At 35.4% G+C, this 18,614-nt stretch overlaps 1 protein-coding gene across 1 annotated transcript in view; it reads right to left on the bottom strand.

Annotated features, from left to right (window-relative positions):
* Positions 1-4,349: 4,349 nt before the first annotated feature.
* Positions 4,350-18,614, bottom strand: part of LOC306870806 (PDZ and LIM domain protein 5-like) — a 45,796-nt gene continuing 31,531 nt past the window's right edge. Inside the window, exons 6-15 of the mRNA XM_079418233.1 lie at positions 16,862-16,882; positions 16,741-16,758; positions 16,397-16,575; positions 15,970-16,009; positions 10,122-10,216; positions 8,770-8,944; positions 7,312-7,492; positions 6,563-6,683; positions 5,673-5,788; positions 4,350-5,589 (exon numbers count right to left, since the gene is read on the bottom strand). Coding sequence (XP_079274359.1) covers positions 5,500-5,589; positions 5,673-5,788; positions 6,563-6,683; positions 7,312-7,492; positions 8,770-8,944; positions 10,122-10,216; positions 15,970-16,009; positions 16,397-16,575; positions 16,741-16,758; positions 16,862-16,882 — 1,036 coding nt within the window. The 3' untranslated portion in view covers positions 4,350-5,499. The remainder of the gene's footprint in view (positions 5,590-5,672; positions 5,789-6,562; positions 6,684-7,311; positions 7,493-8,769; positions 8,945-10,121; positions 10,217-15,969; positions 16,010-16,396; positions 16,576-16,740; positions 16,759-16,861; positions 16,883-18,614) is intronic.

Genomic DNA, 18,614 nt, shown 5'->3' on the forward strand with positions numbered 1-18,614 from the left:
AATTTTAGTTAAAGCAATATTATTGTGTTTTTGTCATTTTTGTTAGTTTTTTTTTTATGCCCACATAGTTTTTCTCTATTATACACCAGCAGATGACATGGCAGCCTAAATCATCACTGACTGTGGAAACTTCACACTGGACTTCAAGCAACATGGATTCTGTGCCTCTCCACTCTTCCTCCAGACTCTGAGACCTTGATTTCCAAATGAAATGCAAAATTTACTTTCATCTGAAAAGAGGACTTTGGACCACTGAGCAACAGTCCAGTTCTTTTTCTCCACAGCCCAGGTAAGATGCTTCTGATGATGTTTCTGTTTCAGAAGTGGCTTGGTAGCCCTTTTCCTGAAGACGTCTGAGTGTGGTGACTCTTGATGCACTGACTCCAGCTTCAATACACTCCTTGTGAAGCTCTCCCAAGTGTTTGAATCAGCTTTGCTTGACAGTATTCTCAAGCTTGCGGTCATCTCTGTTGCTTGTGCACCTTTTCCTACCCAATTTTTTCCTTCCAGTCAACTTTGCATTTAATATGCTTTGATACAGCACTCTGTGAACAGCCACCCTTTTCAGTAATGACCCTCTGTGACTTACCCTCTTTGTGGAGAGTGTCAATGATCGTCTTCTGGACCACTGCCAAGTCAGCAGTCTTCCCCATTATTGTGGATTCAAAGAACAAGAGATACCCGGAATTTATACTGTAGGGATGGTCATTTATTTTTGAAATAAGTTACAAGAAAAAATTAACTTTTTCACTATATTCTAATTTTTTTAGATGTACCTGCTGTTTGTTTGTTTTTTGAGTTTTCACAGAATTAAGCCCCCCCCAGACTAGTGTGAAGAGAGAGGATGAGGAGAAAAGACAGAAAGTGAGAGAAGGTGTTCTTTGTGGACAGAGTGAATGTCTCATTCATGTGTTAGGCAGAGGTCATGACCTCTGAGTTCATGTGCTGGTGTGAGTTACGGCCATTACAGCCAAACCACTCACCTGAGAGAGAGAGATAGAGAGAGACGCACACAATGCTTCACTTTGACACTAAACGTTTTACATTCTGAAGAAAATGCTTGCTACAAAGTTGCTAAGGTGTTGTGGTGGTGGCTTACTAGCCCAAAAGAGTCCTCCATCATCAAGTCTATGATATTTTGATTGCCAGATATGGCTCAATTCATGAATCTGTTAGATTTATTGCCTGTTTTTAGGTTTAATCTTAGTAAAGTAGCAGCACACCTCTCCTGAATCAGAAACATAAGAAGTCATTCATGTCTGGAGCACAAATGCATCAGGATGAATTCAAACTCTAAAGTTTGCATTTAAGTGTTTGCTTAAATGACTAACACCAAATATGACCAATAATGATGCTGCCTTGGATGGAAAACATCCTTAAAAGGTACAATATGGAAGAACTGACTCCGTTTGAGACTTAAAAAAATATTTATTTATTTATCAGCGTGTGTGGATCTGTAAACCTATAGCCTAATAAAATAGAAAATACAGCCCTTGTTACTTATTTTCGCCCATTATTTCAAGGAAAAAAATACATTCTTGAAAAATCCAACAAAAAGAAAAAATCCATACAGTTCACCAATCAAATTTTCCATATACATTTTAATAATTGGAGGTAAATATGGTAAAAGGTTGAAATTGAGGGGACAGCAGAGTGTTGGCATTTGATATTTATTAAAACTTGTATAAAAGAAAACAGGAGTTTTTAAAGTTTTACAAAAACAGAAATTATAGAAAGTGCAAATCTTATATTTCATTACCATTAACAAAATAAAAAGTATATATAAAACAGGCATAAAAACAAGCATTTCACACAATTTAGTAAAAGCAGATTTGCCCACTAATCGCATATAAATACACTTCCCTTCAATTCACATTTAAAAATGTACGGAGCCCTTTAAGGGACATTGAGGTGGAAAAAATTTGGGGTGGGAGGAAAAAATATTTTAAAAATGTTTTGCGTTCTCTCGCAAAACTTTGGCGTTCCCTCGAGAAACTTTGCATTCTCTCGCAAAGATATTTGCGTTCTCTTGCAAAACCAGTTGAGTTCGGACTGTTTACCTTACAGTGGTTCATGCAGCTCCGTATGTTCACAATGGAGAGGTTCATAGAACTTGGACTCAAGTATAAAGAAATACAGTCGGTGCTTAGTTCAAGGCACGGATTTGGGACATTATAAAACGCTTAATGCTTTAAAACAGTGACAAATTATTGGCCTAATATTAATAACCTTATTAATAATATTACTAAGCAGAAGCCCAGAATATGACTTGCCTTGAACTAACCTGTATTTCTTTATACTTGAGTACAAGTTCAAAATAAAAACTTTATGAACCGCTCCGTTGTGAACATACGAGTATGAACCTTTCATTAGCCTACCTTAAGCGTTTCTATGGGGAAGAAAAGGCTTAACGTGCAGGGCGTTGCATTCATATTCTGCTTTATTAGTAATATTATTAATAAGGTTATTAATGTTAGCCTAATAATTTTTATCAGGATTTATTATTATAGAATTTAATGTCTGTTTTGAAACATTAAGCCACATTAGGCGTTTTAGAATGTCCCAAAACCGTGTCTTGAACTAAGCACTGACTGTATAACTATTACTTTTAGAGTCCAAGTTCAAAACAAAACTCTATGAACCGCTCCATTGTGAACATACAAGATGTACCTTGTACCCACTGCAAGCTGTAAAGTAAACAGGAAGAGTTTGTCCGAACTGGTTTTGCGAGAAAACGCAAATATCTTTGCGAGAGAACGCAAAACATTTGAAAAATATTTTTTCCTCCCACCCCAAATGTTTTCCACTCACCCTGAATTTTTCCCACCACAATGTCCCTTAAAGGGCTCCGTACAAATGCATATAATTTCCTTCTACTGTGAAACACAAAATGTGCAGTTTTGAAAAGGCTTGTTTTTCAGAGAAGACATTTCTGTCACTAACAAAGTGGATGGTGAGCAAAGGTGGTGGCCATGTTTTGGAGCAGCACCTGGGTTTTGCAGATTATGCAAAATAATTTCCCCATTATGTTTCTGTTGCCTAAAGATTCTTTGTGAGGATAAATCCAGAAGACACAATATAATGCACTACAAAACGTCCTAAGACAGGAGAAATGGTTAAGATGCACTGTTCCAGCATTGGAAGACTGTATTTTTAAGTGTTATACATGCAATGTTTTAAATAAAGAATTTGATATTTTGTAATTATTGTGTCTGTTTTTATTAGAGTAAAAATAAAAATCTAATGAAATCTATATGAAAATGAATGAATTACAGTAGTATACTGATTAATTTGATTTATTTACAGTAATTTACTGTAAAACAGTACAATTTGCAACAGTAAATCAAATACAGTTTGCTACTGAAAATCTTAATTACCCTTTGAAAAAACCCTTTGAAATGTCTAACAGTGTATGTTACTTATTTATTTCTTATCTAACCTCTCAGATGGCATCGTTGTATGTTGTGAAGTTTGCTATATAAGTATGTGACGACATAAGACTTTTCGTAATATTTTGGCAATAGAGCGCTGCAAGAATGAGTCCGAAAACCTGGAAGTGAGTTTGCTTTTTTTGCACTTACAGTTCCATCATTCTGTTATGTCTGAAATAAGGTCTGTGTTTAACATAAACAAGATATTTTCATATTTTATTCTACAACATAAAATACATCAGTAATACCCCACTCGTGATTATTTTAACCTTTTATGTGTGTCTTGAAAAAGGTGGTTGCTAACAAGTGGCTAAATGGGACTACAGAGCTTGTCAGGGACATCAAAATCTCATCTCTAGTCTGCTTTCACAGCCTTTTGTGTTTATAATAATACTTTATAGTTTTAAATAAATACTGAAAGACTTGTCGGAAGCATAAAGCAGTCACATGAAAGGTCAGGTGACTGTTTATAATTCGTTTATAGCTTTTGTTTAGTTTGCTACTTCTGGTGACTGTGTTTAGGCCTTCAAAAGTTGAGTTCATTTGTGAAGATCATCTTGATGAATAAATGTGCAAGAATCATAAACTTTTGTCAGTCACTGTGCTTAATTTCTCCAATTAGGACAGCATTTTAATGCGACGTAAAAAAATAAAAAATTACGAGAAAAAAGTTTTGAGAAATTAAATCGTAGAAATTAAAATTATAATATTTTGAGAATATAGGTGTCAAGTGTGTCTTCCTCCTGTTCCGTGTGGGATATTACCCTCTGTGTTGGTCTGTATTAAAGACGATTTTGATTATCCACGGCTCCGTGTTTCTTCCGGCAGTATAACGTGACAGAAGACCCGACCCTAACTGTAACCTCCGTGTGTTCCCGCCGTTTTTTGTTTCCGTTTTTTTTCATCAGTGTTTTGTTTCCGTAGTGTTCCCTTATGGATCCCCTCCTTTGGCCCAAATTTCTCCTCCTCCTGCTGGCGCAAAAAACTTGAAACAAATGTCTCATTGTAATCAGAAAGATGATTGACTCACATGCCGCTTGAACTGAAGCGAATACAGCCATCTGTCATGTCACGCCACATTAAAAAAGCGTGAAAAACACATTACTGTAAGACATATTGTTTGTATTTGTCAATAAAACTGACTGATTTTGAAAGCTGAGACTTTGGAATATCTTCCGGTGCTCCCAATCCGGGCCATTTGCATGCACAATAGGCTAATATACTCTCAAAATATTAGAACTTTAATCTCATAATTGCTACGTACAAATTCTCGGAATTTTGACTTTATTCTCAAAATATTTTGACTTTATTCTCAAACATTTAGACTTTATTCTCAAAATATTACGACTTTAATCTCGTAATCGTAGATTTTTTTTATTTATTAACGTGGCACTAAAATGTAATCGTTCGCCAATAATCCAAATCCAATGGAAAATTCCTATTGATTTTTGTCAAGGGAAGCAGGATGAAACTAAATTTCTCGTTGGACTACAAAAAACATCACTGCAGCATTTCGCTTTCCTGTAGCTCAAATAGTAGAGCATGGCGCTAGCAACGCTAAGGTCATGGGTTCGATTCCCAGGGAAAGCAAGAGCTGATAAAATGTAAAAACTGTAACTTGGATGCAATGTAAGTCGCTTTGGATAAAAGTGTCTGCTAAATGCATAAATGTAAATGTCAGTTCACTTAATGTGCATTTCTTCAGAATTTTCTATTTCCGATCGTTTGGTCCTTATTTTATTAAATAATACACAATTTTCAGTGAAGTGAGGAGATTAAAGGGATAGTTCAAACATAAAAATTGAATAAAAGGCGAGTAAATGACAATTTTCATTTTGGGGTGAACTATCCCTTTAAAAATAAAAAGAAAAGATACTTCTTTAATTTGATAAAATAACACTAACATAAGTTTTCAAATTGCTGTTCACACAACCATCTTCTAACAGATCATCCTTCACTCAAACCACATCAGAATTGCTTTTCCTTTGAGTATGTGTCATTTATATCTTTGTAAATATGTGTTATTTAATTTTTTTCTTGAACTTCAACAGTTGTTTTCACTGTGCATTTATATTTTGAGAGTGTGAGTATGTTTCTTGCAAAGCGGTTTGTCCTTTTTGGAGAAGAAGGTCTGGCCCTCCAGACTGACGCTGCACACCTGAAGAGAACACAGCGGACATTCATCACACAGCACTCGGTGAACACACAAACACTCTCAGCTGAGCCTGAACACACACTTACTGAGCACACGAAGCAGGTGTCGTGCCAGGTGCCGCCCAGGGCCTCCAGAAACTTGTCTCCTGCTTCTATCGGGAAATCACAACCACGGCAGCCCGTCCCAAACAGACTGTAGTAATCTAAACACACAATTACAAAACTATTAAAACATCAACTCAGAGACACTTTAACTATCAGCTTCGTCTCGGATGTTTCTTCTAAAATTCCTTAGTTGTAATTAAAATACACACAAAAGTGACAATTGTTGAGCACACAGCTAAAAAATGAATCTGGATAGTATACACTACTGTTCAAAAGATTTTTGTAAGAAATGAATGCTTTCAATCAGCAAGAAATTTATCAAAAGTGACAATAAAGACATTTATAAGTTACAAAAGAGTTTCATCAAAGGACCCAGAAAACTACAAATGTATCATGTTTCCACAAAAATATAAAGCAGCAATTAAGCAAATCAGCATATTAAAATGATTTCTGGGGGACCTTGTGACACTGAAGACTGGAGAAATGATGCTGAAAATAACAGGAATAAATCACATTTGACTATATATTCAAACAGTTATTTACATTGTAATAATATTTCACAATATTACTGTATTTTTCATTGAATACATTTTCTGAGAAGTTGGAGACTTAGATAAAAGTCTTCATTTACTCTCTGCTTAAGCTTATAAATGTCTAAGATAAATAATGTGGATATAAGAAAGATATAATTTGTGAATCTTTTTCCTTTCCTATGATTATTGTTCCAATGATTATTGAGGAAAATGATCGGTTAATGTCTTAATGAAAATGTATAATATACAATAAATGCAGAAAGGTTTGTATGGAAGTGATTTAAAATACCATTGGTTCAGTTTTAAAATAAGTCTATAAAGTAATAGACAAACAAACACCTCTCTCGCAATACGGCTCTCCATCCTCAAGATGAAAAGTATCGTTTCTTATCGGTTGCTGGCAGGATGCACACAGGAAACAATACACATGCCAGGTTTGCTTGAGTGCATTGATCACTTCCTGTTAAAACACAACATCATCATCATCTTTACATATACACTTCCAGTCGAAAGTTTGGGGTCATCAAAAATGCATTTATTTGATCAAAACTACAGTAAACACAGTAATATTATAAAGTACTATTACAATTTAAAATAATTATTTTGTATTGTAATATATTTTAAAATCGAACTTATTCCTGTGACGCAAAGCTGAATTTTCAGCATCATTACTCCAGTCTTCAGTGTCACATGATCCTTCAGAAATCATTATAATATGCTCATCTGCCGCTCGAGAAACATTTCTTATCATTATCAATGTTGAAAGCTGTTTTCATGCTGCTTGCTATTCTTATAGAAACCATGATGCATTTTATTTTTTAGAATTCTCTGATGAATTAAAAGTTCAGCATTTATAGAAATCTTTTGTAACGTGTTTAATGTGACTTTTGAGTAATTTATTGCATCCTTGCTGAATCAATTTCATTCACTGACCCCAAACTTTTGAATGTACATGCACATACTGTAAAATAAAGACAAGAATGTTTAGGCAGTCCTAAAAGACATTAATGTCTCTCTGTGTGTGAATATGTTTGTATAAATGAGCCTAAAGCTCAAGCAGGCAGTTAGAGATGCACACGGTCACGGACCCCCAGGATTTTGTACTGGCAGCGTGCGCAGGTCGGGGCGAAGAACTCCTCATAGCAGTGCTGGCAGTAAACAGAGCCCTGTTCCTCCACAAAACCCAGCTCGCTCAGAGACACACTGCAATGAGCGCACGTGAACTCCTCAGGGTGCCATGATTTCCCCATCGCCATCAGGAACGGCCCCCTGAAACACACATACATGCGTATAAAGGATAAAACAGCAGCATGATTTGTGATTAAATGTTGTGTTGTGACACAGGGCAATTTCTGGTCCAATTTGCAGTTTACTCGGGCAAAGAAAAGCCCACCAAGACAGTACGAGACTGACAAGCCAAATTAGCCAGATTTTCCATCTGGCTGAATTTCCATCACCATTTTCCAAAAGTAATAAGGACTGTACAGTGAAACCTTCAATGGGTTGCACTTTTGTAGACAGTATCTTGAATCTGAAAATTATGTGATAGTGTGTGTTTATCCCCCACAGCACACAATGGTTAGGGTAGGTGTAGGGAGAGCTTTATTGTACCAATAAGGTGGCATCCATTTGAATTAAAATTATAATTTACACTCAATACGTTATTATTGCATACTGGTTTTTTTACTACAATACTGAGGTGCAGATAATTGCCACTATTTGCAACAAGTAGTATACATAGCACAAAATCCTGCTATTTTAACATAGTGTAAATACGTATTTGCACTTAGTTAAATAGCCTCTATCGCTATTTACACAGTGCAAATAGCTGCTGCATAAAAATATACATGCATGTACATTTACAACACTTTAAAAATTATCCAAGAATACAAAAAGTGTCTCTTGTTTTTCTCACCATCTTGCATACTTTTATTTGTACAGAATTATGAGATTGCCTTCTCCATGAAGGATATATGAGAGGCTGCTTTAGGCATCCATGATTCCTTATAATGCTTACTACATAGGCAGCTCACTACAGTATGTATTAGATCAGAATCATAAAGAGCAGATTTGAAGGCAATTGAGAGGTCACATGGACGCTTGTGAGCAAAGCTAATCATTATGAACATATGTTATGTGATATTTACACGGCAAAACTCTTTTAATGACTTTGTGATTCTATGAATATTACGTCCTGTAATAGTGTGCTTGAGGTGCAGAGAAAACGAAATGTCAGTGTCAGTATTTGTTAAATTAAAATTGGAAGGCTGACAACAACAATGAAGCAATAGTACCAGCTGTTGTTAAACGTGTTTTCATGTATCACATTCATTTTGCTTATTGCATTTTTTATATTGTGCATCTGTTCCAAAAGGAAGTGAGTTGCCTACCTAGACAGCATTGTAGAGAATCATAAGCATAATCCCAACAAGGGATTGTTTGTCCAAGTAGGTGACAGGATTATGTAGCCTTCTAAGATACCTTATTTTGGACAGATCTAATTTAAATACAAAAATAGATTTTTCACTGAATTCTAGTTTGTGTACCTGATGATCATGTCGCAGTGAGCACACACAGGAGTGCGTGTTCCAGCAGGGATGTGTTCTGCCATCTGGACCAATGAGGCTTCGTCTTTGGGGTGTGGGCGGGGCATGGGCCGGTCCAAGGCGGGGCCTAAAGGAGTATTACTGCTCATAACACCAAAAGTGGGAGTGATGAGACCTGCCAAAGACAGAAACACACACAAATACACAAACACTCATTAGCGCTTCAGCTCATCCTTGGGTGTCTCCGCTTCCTCAGTGTATTAAATGATAAATTAAAGGCTGGTGCACTTTGAATATGTCTGAACTGCTAACTGACCCTTCGCAAAAAGACCTGCCCCCCCAAAAATCACTCAAAAAAAAAATCAATCAAACCTATAATAGTACCACAATGGTACTAAAATAACTAGGGCTGCCCTCGACTAAAGATTTTTCTGGTTCACTAGTAGTCATTCATTTTAAGCATTAGTCGACTAATCAAATATTTATTAATAAAGCATCATTATAATGACCCTTTAATTGCTTACATAGCCTAATAAGCGCTTAAGCACAAGCATAAAGCTTGCCACGACACACCGGCAGAAGTAATGATTATGAATGTCTCAGGGGAAAACGATAATGAGGCTACATTAACATTTTAATAACATATTGATAAACTAGTGCTTTCTTTGTTTTCAGTTTAAGAGATGAAATCGGTGACACTGACTCATCATCTCTGTACAAGTTCACAGACCGAGACAGCAGAAAGCACATCCTGTTTGCTTTCATTATTTTACAAAAGCGCAATGTTTTGTTGTTATTGTGAGTGCACACAACGTAGAGTCTATACAGATTTGAAAAATGAGGGAGTATTTTAAGTACAGTTTATGTAAAGTATGTAAAGTTGCTAATATTTACATATTTAAGATGATAAGCTATATTTGAGGTCGATGAATGACAGGTGAGCGTTTGGATGTCCTGCCTGATGTACTGTATTACCACAAAAACCAGCCGTTAACGATCTGTCCGTCATGGACTGCGTGACTTCGCGTGTGGATTTTTAAATTTTATTTTTTTCTGTGACTAAGCGACTGATAAAAGTTTGGTCGATTAAGCCTCTTCTGGTCAACTAACGGTTAGTCGACTATTAAGGGGCAACCCTAAAAATAACACTGTTTAATACAATAATAATTGAAAGAAATTTTGTGAAATTTCTTTGCACCAAACTAAAGTTTTGATGTATTTTTTAAATAGATGAATTAGTGTGTCTGAACTTTAGATTTGCAGTATACACAGAGAAGCATCATATACCACAGCGCTGGGGTCAGTATGTGGACAGGAGAGAGGCTGGATCTTCAGTCATGAGGTGATATTACCTGCTGTGCTTCTGACAGGTGTTCCTGGGGCTTTGATCATAGTCTTTACAGGACAGGTGACATGAGCGCTGGGCTGAGAATCATCCAGCTCCTCACTGAGACACCAAACACACAGAGAGAGACATAATTACAAGGGCAAGACAAGAATAGTGCAAGTGAAAGTCAAAACGGCATACTACCTATTATTTCTTAAAGAAAGCAGTATGCAATATGTACACTGTGTGCAGAATACTGCATGAACTCTCTGTACACATGCAAGAGTCACATGATGTACAGTACTGTGTGAATCTATGAAACCTTTAGAAATGTGCCAGATTTTGCCTCAGAATCAAACAAAAAATTATTAGAGCAACAGCAAGCACACTAGCTGCGTCCCAAATGATGCACTATACACTATGCAATTATACACTATGTGCTCAACCGTATAGTGTATAAATTATATAAGGCTATTTTGTCATTCATCATCAGAGTCTATAGACCCTCCCCACCCCCCATGTAATTGAAGCTGTGACTGTTGAATGCGGGTGAGCCTCACATGTCCTGAAAATTGAAGGTGCGGGCTCTTTGATCGCTGGCTGGCTGCAGTACAGGTCATAAACCCCGCCCTCTCCATGTAAACGAATGGGACTTGTCAAAAAAAAATTAATTACACTTCCAATACAATTTTCCGAAATATAGTTTTGGTTATTTCAAGTAGTTGCTATCACATTGATATATGTTCAATTGTTCTTTTTTGTGATAAGTTTTAAAGCTAGTAATTTGATGCTATATATTTCTACTGTACCTATAGTACAGAAAGACATTCCATTACAAAGCTCATTAAACACACAGCAGGTCTGCTTGTGCCATCCAGCAGCTTAAATTTAGCGAGGCAGGAATATTGATGGATTGGAAGACAGAAGTTTGGCTCTGAGCACTTAGAAATCTTGGGTGGCCATCACAAACGCACACATTCATTCCCACACACACCGTACCACCCCGATTCTCTGCCACACAACTGCGCTCTGTCAATCTCTCCTGCCTAATTACAAGCCCCTGGAGACTGAATGTTATGGAAACGGCAGCCATAGAAACCCAAAAGACCACCGTTCAGCTCTGAATCTGGACGCTGATGAGATATTCCACACTGAAATGCATTCACAAAAATACAAACAGCCACACTCATACAGTAAATGTCAGAAAAGACGTTTATAGAGTTTTAAGTGATACAACAACAGCTCTAGTGTTGAAAATGAAGTCAGTATTGTGTGTTTGTTTGTGGTTACAGGATCTCTCTACACCTGTGGTTCGTCTGCTAGGACACCTGTGTGAGCTTGAAGATGGCTGACTTCATACAGCCCTTAAAAATCACCAAAACACCAACTGATTCAAAGATGCGGAGCAAAAATAATGAAGAAAAGTGAAGCTAGTGAAGAGAAAAGATCCTGCAGCATTTGAGACACACAGTATGTGGGCACATGATTTGATATTTTGTTATATAAAGTTATATTTAGTTATATTATTATATATTATTTAGTTATATTAAGTATTTTTGGGACATTATATTACCTAAAAACATAGACAGCATTATAGGTATGGCAGGGTTATTATCAAAAACTAAAACCTTTTATAAGAAAAATAATAATAATTACTTGAAATAAAACAATGAAATAAAAAAAAAAAACATAAAATACTTAAACAAAAAAAAAAATTGAAATTTTGTCTTGGTGACTAGAAAATAAGTTTAATTTGAAGTAATAAAATAAATAAATAAACTAACAAATGAAAATATAATAAATACTATATAGATTTTTCTAAGTAATAAAAATGACATTTGCGCAACAAAACTACTCAAATTAAAGTGAAAACAGAAAATACTAAATATTAACAAAAACTATTATGGCATATTATCAGTGATACTAAATTTAGCACTGGGTTAAGGTTAAGTGAACTGATTAAAGATACTGGCAAATGCAAAGAATATAATATCATAATTTAATAATAATAATAACAATGTCATTTATATATGATATTTATATTCATTTTACATTTTTAAAGAATTCAGTTCAAATGAATGCATTACATTACAGATGCATTTAACTGCATTGCTAAACACTAATTAAAATAAATAATATATATTTACAGTACTGTGTTTTTTTTTTGTTTTTTTTTGCAACAGGTCCAAAGTACTATAGTAGCACAGCACGTTTGGTAGTTTTTTGTTAGTGAAACTGATAATCCTCCATATTCAGTAAAGGAATAAGGCGGCAGGATACAGCACACACAATTGAATCAACTTTATTCTGTGAAAATAACAAACTGAGATCCACACAAACACACAGAGGCACAACAGAGAACAAACACAGGTCCCGTCTCCCCAGTTATAAGAGTGATCGTTACTGCTCTCAGCCAATCAGATTCATTACAGAGCAAATAATCCAATCAGAGTGGAGCAGCACAGTAGGCTAATCGAATGAGAGAGGAGCAATCGGCAAACACACAGGAAGTTCTCCATCACACACATCCATGTGCAGAGGAAATCTGTCAGTGTGAACCTGATCATATTGATCTGAGCCCATTTATCATTATATATATATATATATATATATATATATATATATATATATATATATATATATATATATATATATAGACATACATAGACAGACAGACGGACGGACGGACGCAGACAGACAGACAGACAGACAGACAGATAGACAGATCGATAGATAGATAGATGGATGGTTTTAATTTAACGGTTTAATTTAGCCATTTTTGAAGTGACCATCAGCCCTGTAACATTTTCCATGGTTGCTGCATATAAAGCATGTTTTGAAAGATTTTCACCATGTTCTCTGAAAAAAGTTATGTAAATCAGATAAATGAAATCTTTAGAATATAGATTAAAATAAAACTGTAAAGTTTGGTATATGTACAGTAAGTGCTGCTGAAGTGAAGACTCTCATTTTGAAAAAAAACTTTAAAGATATGTATTGTAATTCAAATCTACAGACGCAAATGGGGGAAAAATGTGATAATCAAATAAATGTGTATTTTTGATGTTTTCCTTCCACTAGAAAGAATTAGTGCTGCTCTCTAGTGGCGACACATGTAAACTGCAGCAGTTCAAAAATAAAATCACTGAACACTGACACGAATAAGGAGAAAATACAGAAATAACAGAAATTCTTCAGAAAATACACGCCACTTTATTCTATTTTGCTACATAAGGAAAACTAGGTGGGGAAGGAATTAAATCATAAATTTAAATAAATTGTGAAGCATAAAATAAAAAATAAAAGAATATTCTGGGTTTAAAACTTGCTGAACAGCACCTGTGACACGCTTGTCACAGAAAATACAAATAAAAATGTATAAATAATCAAATTTTATGAAAATAAATATGACATTTACAGTAATGCACATACAATGGATGTCCATAGAGCAGCAAATACAAATACACACAGTTTTGATATATAACAACATTGCATAAACCTGTTCACAATTAAAACTGCATTTAAAACTTGGGTCATGACCATGCAACTAACTACATACATTTCTGTTCTGAAGAATAATCATTTTAACAAAAATAATAGTTAAGAACTGCAAGAATTAAGCACTTTCACAAAAATATGAGCTACACATTTCCTTATCATATAATTGCCTTACTGTAAATGCTGCTAAATTTAATGGACAGATGAGGTGAATTTTTTTTTCAGTGTTAATCGACAGATGCTGTGTGTAGTCTAACTAGTTTTTAGCCCAAAATGTTCCTTTAAATAGGAATCAAAAGACTAAAAACTGAAATATCACAGAAAGGAAATAAGAACCAAGCCACACGTGTAATACAATACTGTAGTGCAACTAATAAACTTCACTAATAAAAATCACTAAATCTACAAGAACAGAGTTTGAGATGTACGGTTTGAATCTTCACACTTTAAATCAACACGAACACACTTTACAGAGCTCATGTTGCTGTTTCTTGTGACAATTCTGACCCACTCAAAACTGCAGTCGTATTTTTACAGTCTCTTTTCAGTTTCCAACACGGAAATGTTCCACAAAGACCCTCTCTCTCACACACACACACACACGCACACACACACACACACGCGCACACACACACACACACACACACACACACGCACACACACGCGCACACACACGCGCACACACACACACGCACACACACACGCGCACACACACACACGCACGCACACACACGTCTACAACAGGCTGAGGACGTTGAGGGTTCGAGCAGACACTCCATGGTGCCAGTTTCTGAGTTTATGATATTTAGGTCCAATCTCAGCATTGATCTTCACTTCCCTGTTCACAGAGAATGAACAAGAGAGAGAGAAACAGAAACAAAGACAGTATGAAGAGCTGTAGAAGTGAATGTCTTCAGCACAGAGATACTGCAAACCATGCAGACGTAAATGCCACTGCACACGAGTTAAAATCACTTCTGTAACTCTGTCCCAAACCGAGCTTCAATGTATTACTAAAATACACAAAGAATACACAGCAAACACTGTATTGTCATAATAATATTGCTTTTCTTTGGAAAGCGAAGCCAAGAAACCTCACAAACTATGAATTCACCCACATGAAACAAGACAAGTTATTAAACGACAACTTCAACGGCAAACCAACAACAGTGCAAGATTACTAAAATAACTCTCAGTTTGGGCCTATGAATAAAATGTAGGTGTTTTTCCCCGTCTCAAGTATGAGCTCCATACTATATCTTACTACATAAGCCATAAATACCTGATATATGATACTCAACAAACAAAACAAACCAAAAAACATACTAACCCTTTAGCCTATGTATAATACATTATAAAGGTAATCGTAATGTACATTGTAATGCATTATATGTTTTCATAAATAACAAAACAACCAAAGTAAACATGCATTTTAATATTTTAAGGGTTGTTTGTCATGTGTTGTTAGTGCATTACACTTTCTAAAGTATTATAATGTATTATAACTGCTTACAATTATAAATGAGATCATACAGTGCATTATAAGCTGTGATGCAAGGCATAATAAATGCATTAAAACTATTTTATAATGCATTCTACATAAAGGATTTAGGTAAAGTGTTACCATGTGCATTTTTTTTTATAATGTAATGCTTTGTTTCAATAAACTGTTTCATTTAAAATATATATATATATATATTATTTCATACAGTATGCTTTAGTGATGATTATCACTACACAATTACTAAATCACACAAACAGTCTATTAAACCTTTTTTAGAAATAAAATCTTTAGTAAAGGTTGCAAGAATTACAAACTGAAATAGACAATTAATTAAAACAGCTGATGTAATATTTTGTTCAACCTTTTGAGGTTGATAACCAACACTTTCTTAAGGTTAAAGGGTTCACCCGCAAATAAAAATTCTGTCATCATTTACTCACCTACAAGTTGTTCCAAACAAAAGTAGATTCATTGACTTCCACATTATGGGAAAAAAAATACTATGTACTGTCAACTATTAGGTTACCGACACTCTTCAAAATATCTCCTTTTGTGTTCAACAGAAACTCATACAGGTTTGGAACAACTTGAGGATGAGTAAATGATGACAGAATTTTTATTTCCTGGTGAAATATCCCTTTTACTGACCTTTTGCTGAGGAATAAAGAAAAGATTGTTTTATGCCCTAGTGCTGGAAAGTGTCAGTGTTCTGCACATGAGCCAGAGCTTTAACAGAAACACCACAAAATAACAGGCCAGAGGACGCTAAATCAAATCACAGCACACAAACACCCTTCAGACAAAACCTGAACAAATCATCACAAAAACAAAAAGCACACCGCACACACAGCTGGTGAGCAGAGGAACTTACTTTGCTGTCTTCTTCGCTGACTCAGCTTCCTGTGCGCGATCTGAAACACAGAAATATGATACAGAACACATTTAATACGACACGCTTTCATGTGATAGAGGTGTAATAAAAGACATTCTCTTGCTTTCTCCCATCTGGTTCAGTTTAAAACGTCAATTTCAATCTTGATCTCAAATTCAGTATTGAAGGTTTTCCACACAATGGGTCTCATTCATGAAACATGAGCAGAACAAAATGGTTCATAAAACCATTGTCAAACAGTAAACAGTTGCCTAAAATATATTTTCTGACTGATTTTATTTTCTGATTATTATTATTATTATTAAAATAATACAAATGCATTATAATCAAATATAAAAAGGAATAAAATAACATTTAAAAAGCTATAAAATATTATTTAAAATTCAAAAACTGAATAAACTCTCACCGAGTTCAGATTCAGTGCCGGTGATTTGGGCCAGGATACGGAACGAGCGGGATTGTGACGTTCCTGTCCGTGGGCACCAGTCCTCTGTGTCCTCCATGATGCGTTTCCTGCTGGCATCACCGTGAGTCGGGACGTGGTAAAACTCAATGTCTGTCTCTGTGATATGTTTACGAGGAAGTCTACATACACACACAAACACAGATACTGTCAGTCTCTTTGACATGTAATCATACTGCATATCAAATGCACAATTAAACAAAAATACCAAACTGCATAGCCTATCAAATGCACAAAGCAACTAAGCATTTAAGAAATAAGGGCACCGCTGGTTATTCCTTCTTTACCTGTTCATTGGAGGTTTTCTGAAGGAGGCATAAAAAGGAATAAGAAAGATAAAACATTTCAATCGTTCATTCTCTTTTAGAAGGGTTTTACTGATGGCACACACATTACAGATGTACTCACTTAAACACAGCTGGAGGACCACTATGAAGAATAAAATAAAAATATGTCATTACACAGGCTTTTGGAGGCATTCGATTCAAATATTCCCTCACAAAAATGCACCACGGTAAACCATGGTTTCTGCCAAAATACTATAGTTAGGTATAACAGTTAGTTAATACTGTAGACTAAAACATCTTAATATAAGAAGCCTTCACAATCTTTCTGTCAGTTTTATATTTATAGCAGTGACAGTCTGTATCAAGTAAGTTTTGCTATAATAGTGTAGCTATTTACTATGGTATTGTGACAGTTTGATTACCATGGTAAAACTTTGCAAGGTAACTCAGATTCAGAAAGCACCAGAAGCTTCTTTTAAGGTTCTGGAGGGAAAATCTTCTCAAGAAAAAAGTAAAGAAATTTCTTAAGATTGATTCCAAGACGTTTCGTAAATTCACTGATTATGGCGACAAAGACTCAAATCGACGGAAAACACCTCAAAAGTAGTCTTTTTGCGCTGCCTGAGTCAGTATTTCGGATAATAGATCATATTAAACAGAAACAAAAGCTTTTGAGTTTTAAATCCTCCAAAGGAAATGAAACAAATGAAAGTAGAAACGCATGAGACCAGAAGATGGCGCTGGTGCACGTGGAATAAAACACATACGACAGGTTTGAGAAGAAACTCATCTCAAAAACACGCACTGATCGTCTGTACGGACACGTACAACATTCATAAGCTGTCAATAAATCAGTGTGGATGAACCGTGTGACAAAAGAGAGTCTGTGTTTGACAAACTGCTGTTAAACACACCTCTGACCACCTGACCACTGCGATACAACACCACACAGATGGACATAACATGCATATCGTCAACACACTCGTGCAAAACAAACAGTCAACCACAAATCCAGCTTTGCATTGCTTTACATGAGTCAAGTGTGCTCTGCTTTAAAAGTCATTACTGTTACATCCCTGCTGAAGAAAAAAAACAAAACAATAGAACCATCACAGAAAAATACCATTACAAGCAATCAACTTCTAACAATTAAAAACATCAAAAAATGCTTTCCTGTAGTGTGTTTTGGGACATATTGTGACCCTGGACAACAAAAGGGTCATAAGTGTCAATTTTTCAAAATTGAGATGTATGCATCATGTGAAAGCTGAATAAATGAGCTTCCCATTGATGTATGGTTTGCTAGCATCGGACAATATTTGGTCGAGGTACAACTATTTGAAAATCTGAGGGTGCAAAAAAATCTAAATATTGAGAAAATTGCCTTTAAAGTTGTCCAAATTAAGTTCTTAGCAATGCATATTAATATATAAAAAAAATCAATAATTTTGACCCATACAATGTATTTTTGGCTATTGCTACAAATATACCCCAGCGACTTAAGGGTCACATATATGGGCTACCAATAGACCAGTAGAGACCCACAGGGTCCATTACAGTTTCCATTAAATCAATACAAGTCCCATTATAACCAGCAAAACCATTAAAAATTTTGCGATGGTGTCAATTGTTTTTTTCAGCAGGGCATGGTGCTACACTAATAAAATATTTCTGTTTACTTTATTTGTTTTACATATACCATAGTAGTACAAAAGATGTTTTAAAGACTTTGGAAAACCATGTAAATCCTAGTAGCTACATGAACATGGTGATCCTTAAGTACATTATTCATATTAAAATACCATGACATCACCATCTGATACCACTGTACTATGATACCAATAAAAAAACACAAGAAAAGTAGGCATACCATG

This window comes from Barbus barbus, assembly GCF_936440315.1.
Source record: "Barbus barbus genome assembly, chromosome: 6".
In the NCBI taxonomy this organism is placed as follows: Eukaryota; Metazoa; Chordata; class Actinopteri; order Cypriniformes; family Cyprinidae; genus Barbus; species Barbus barbus.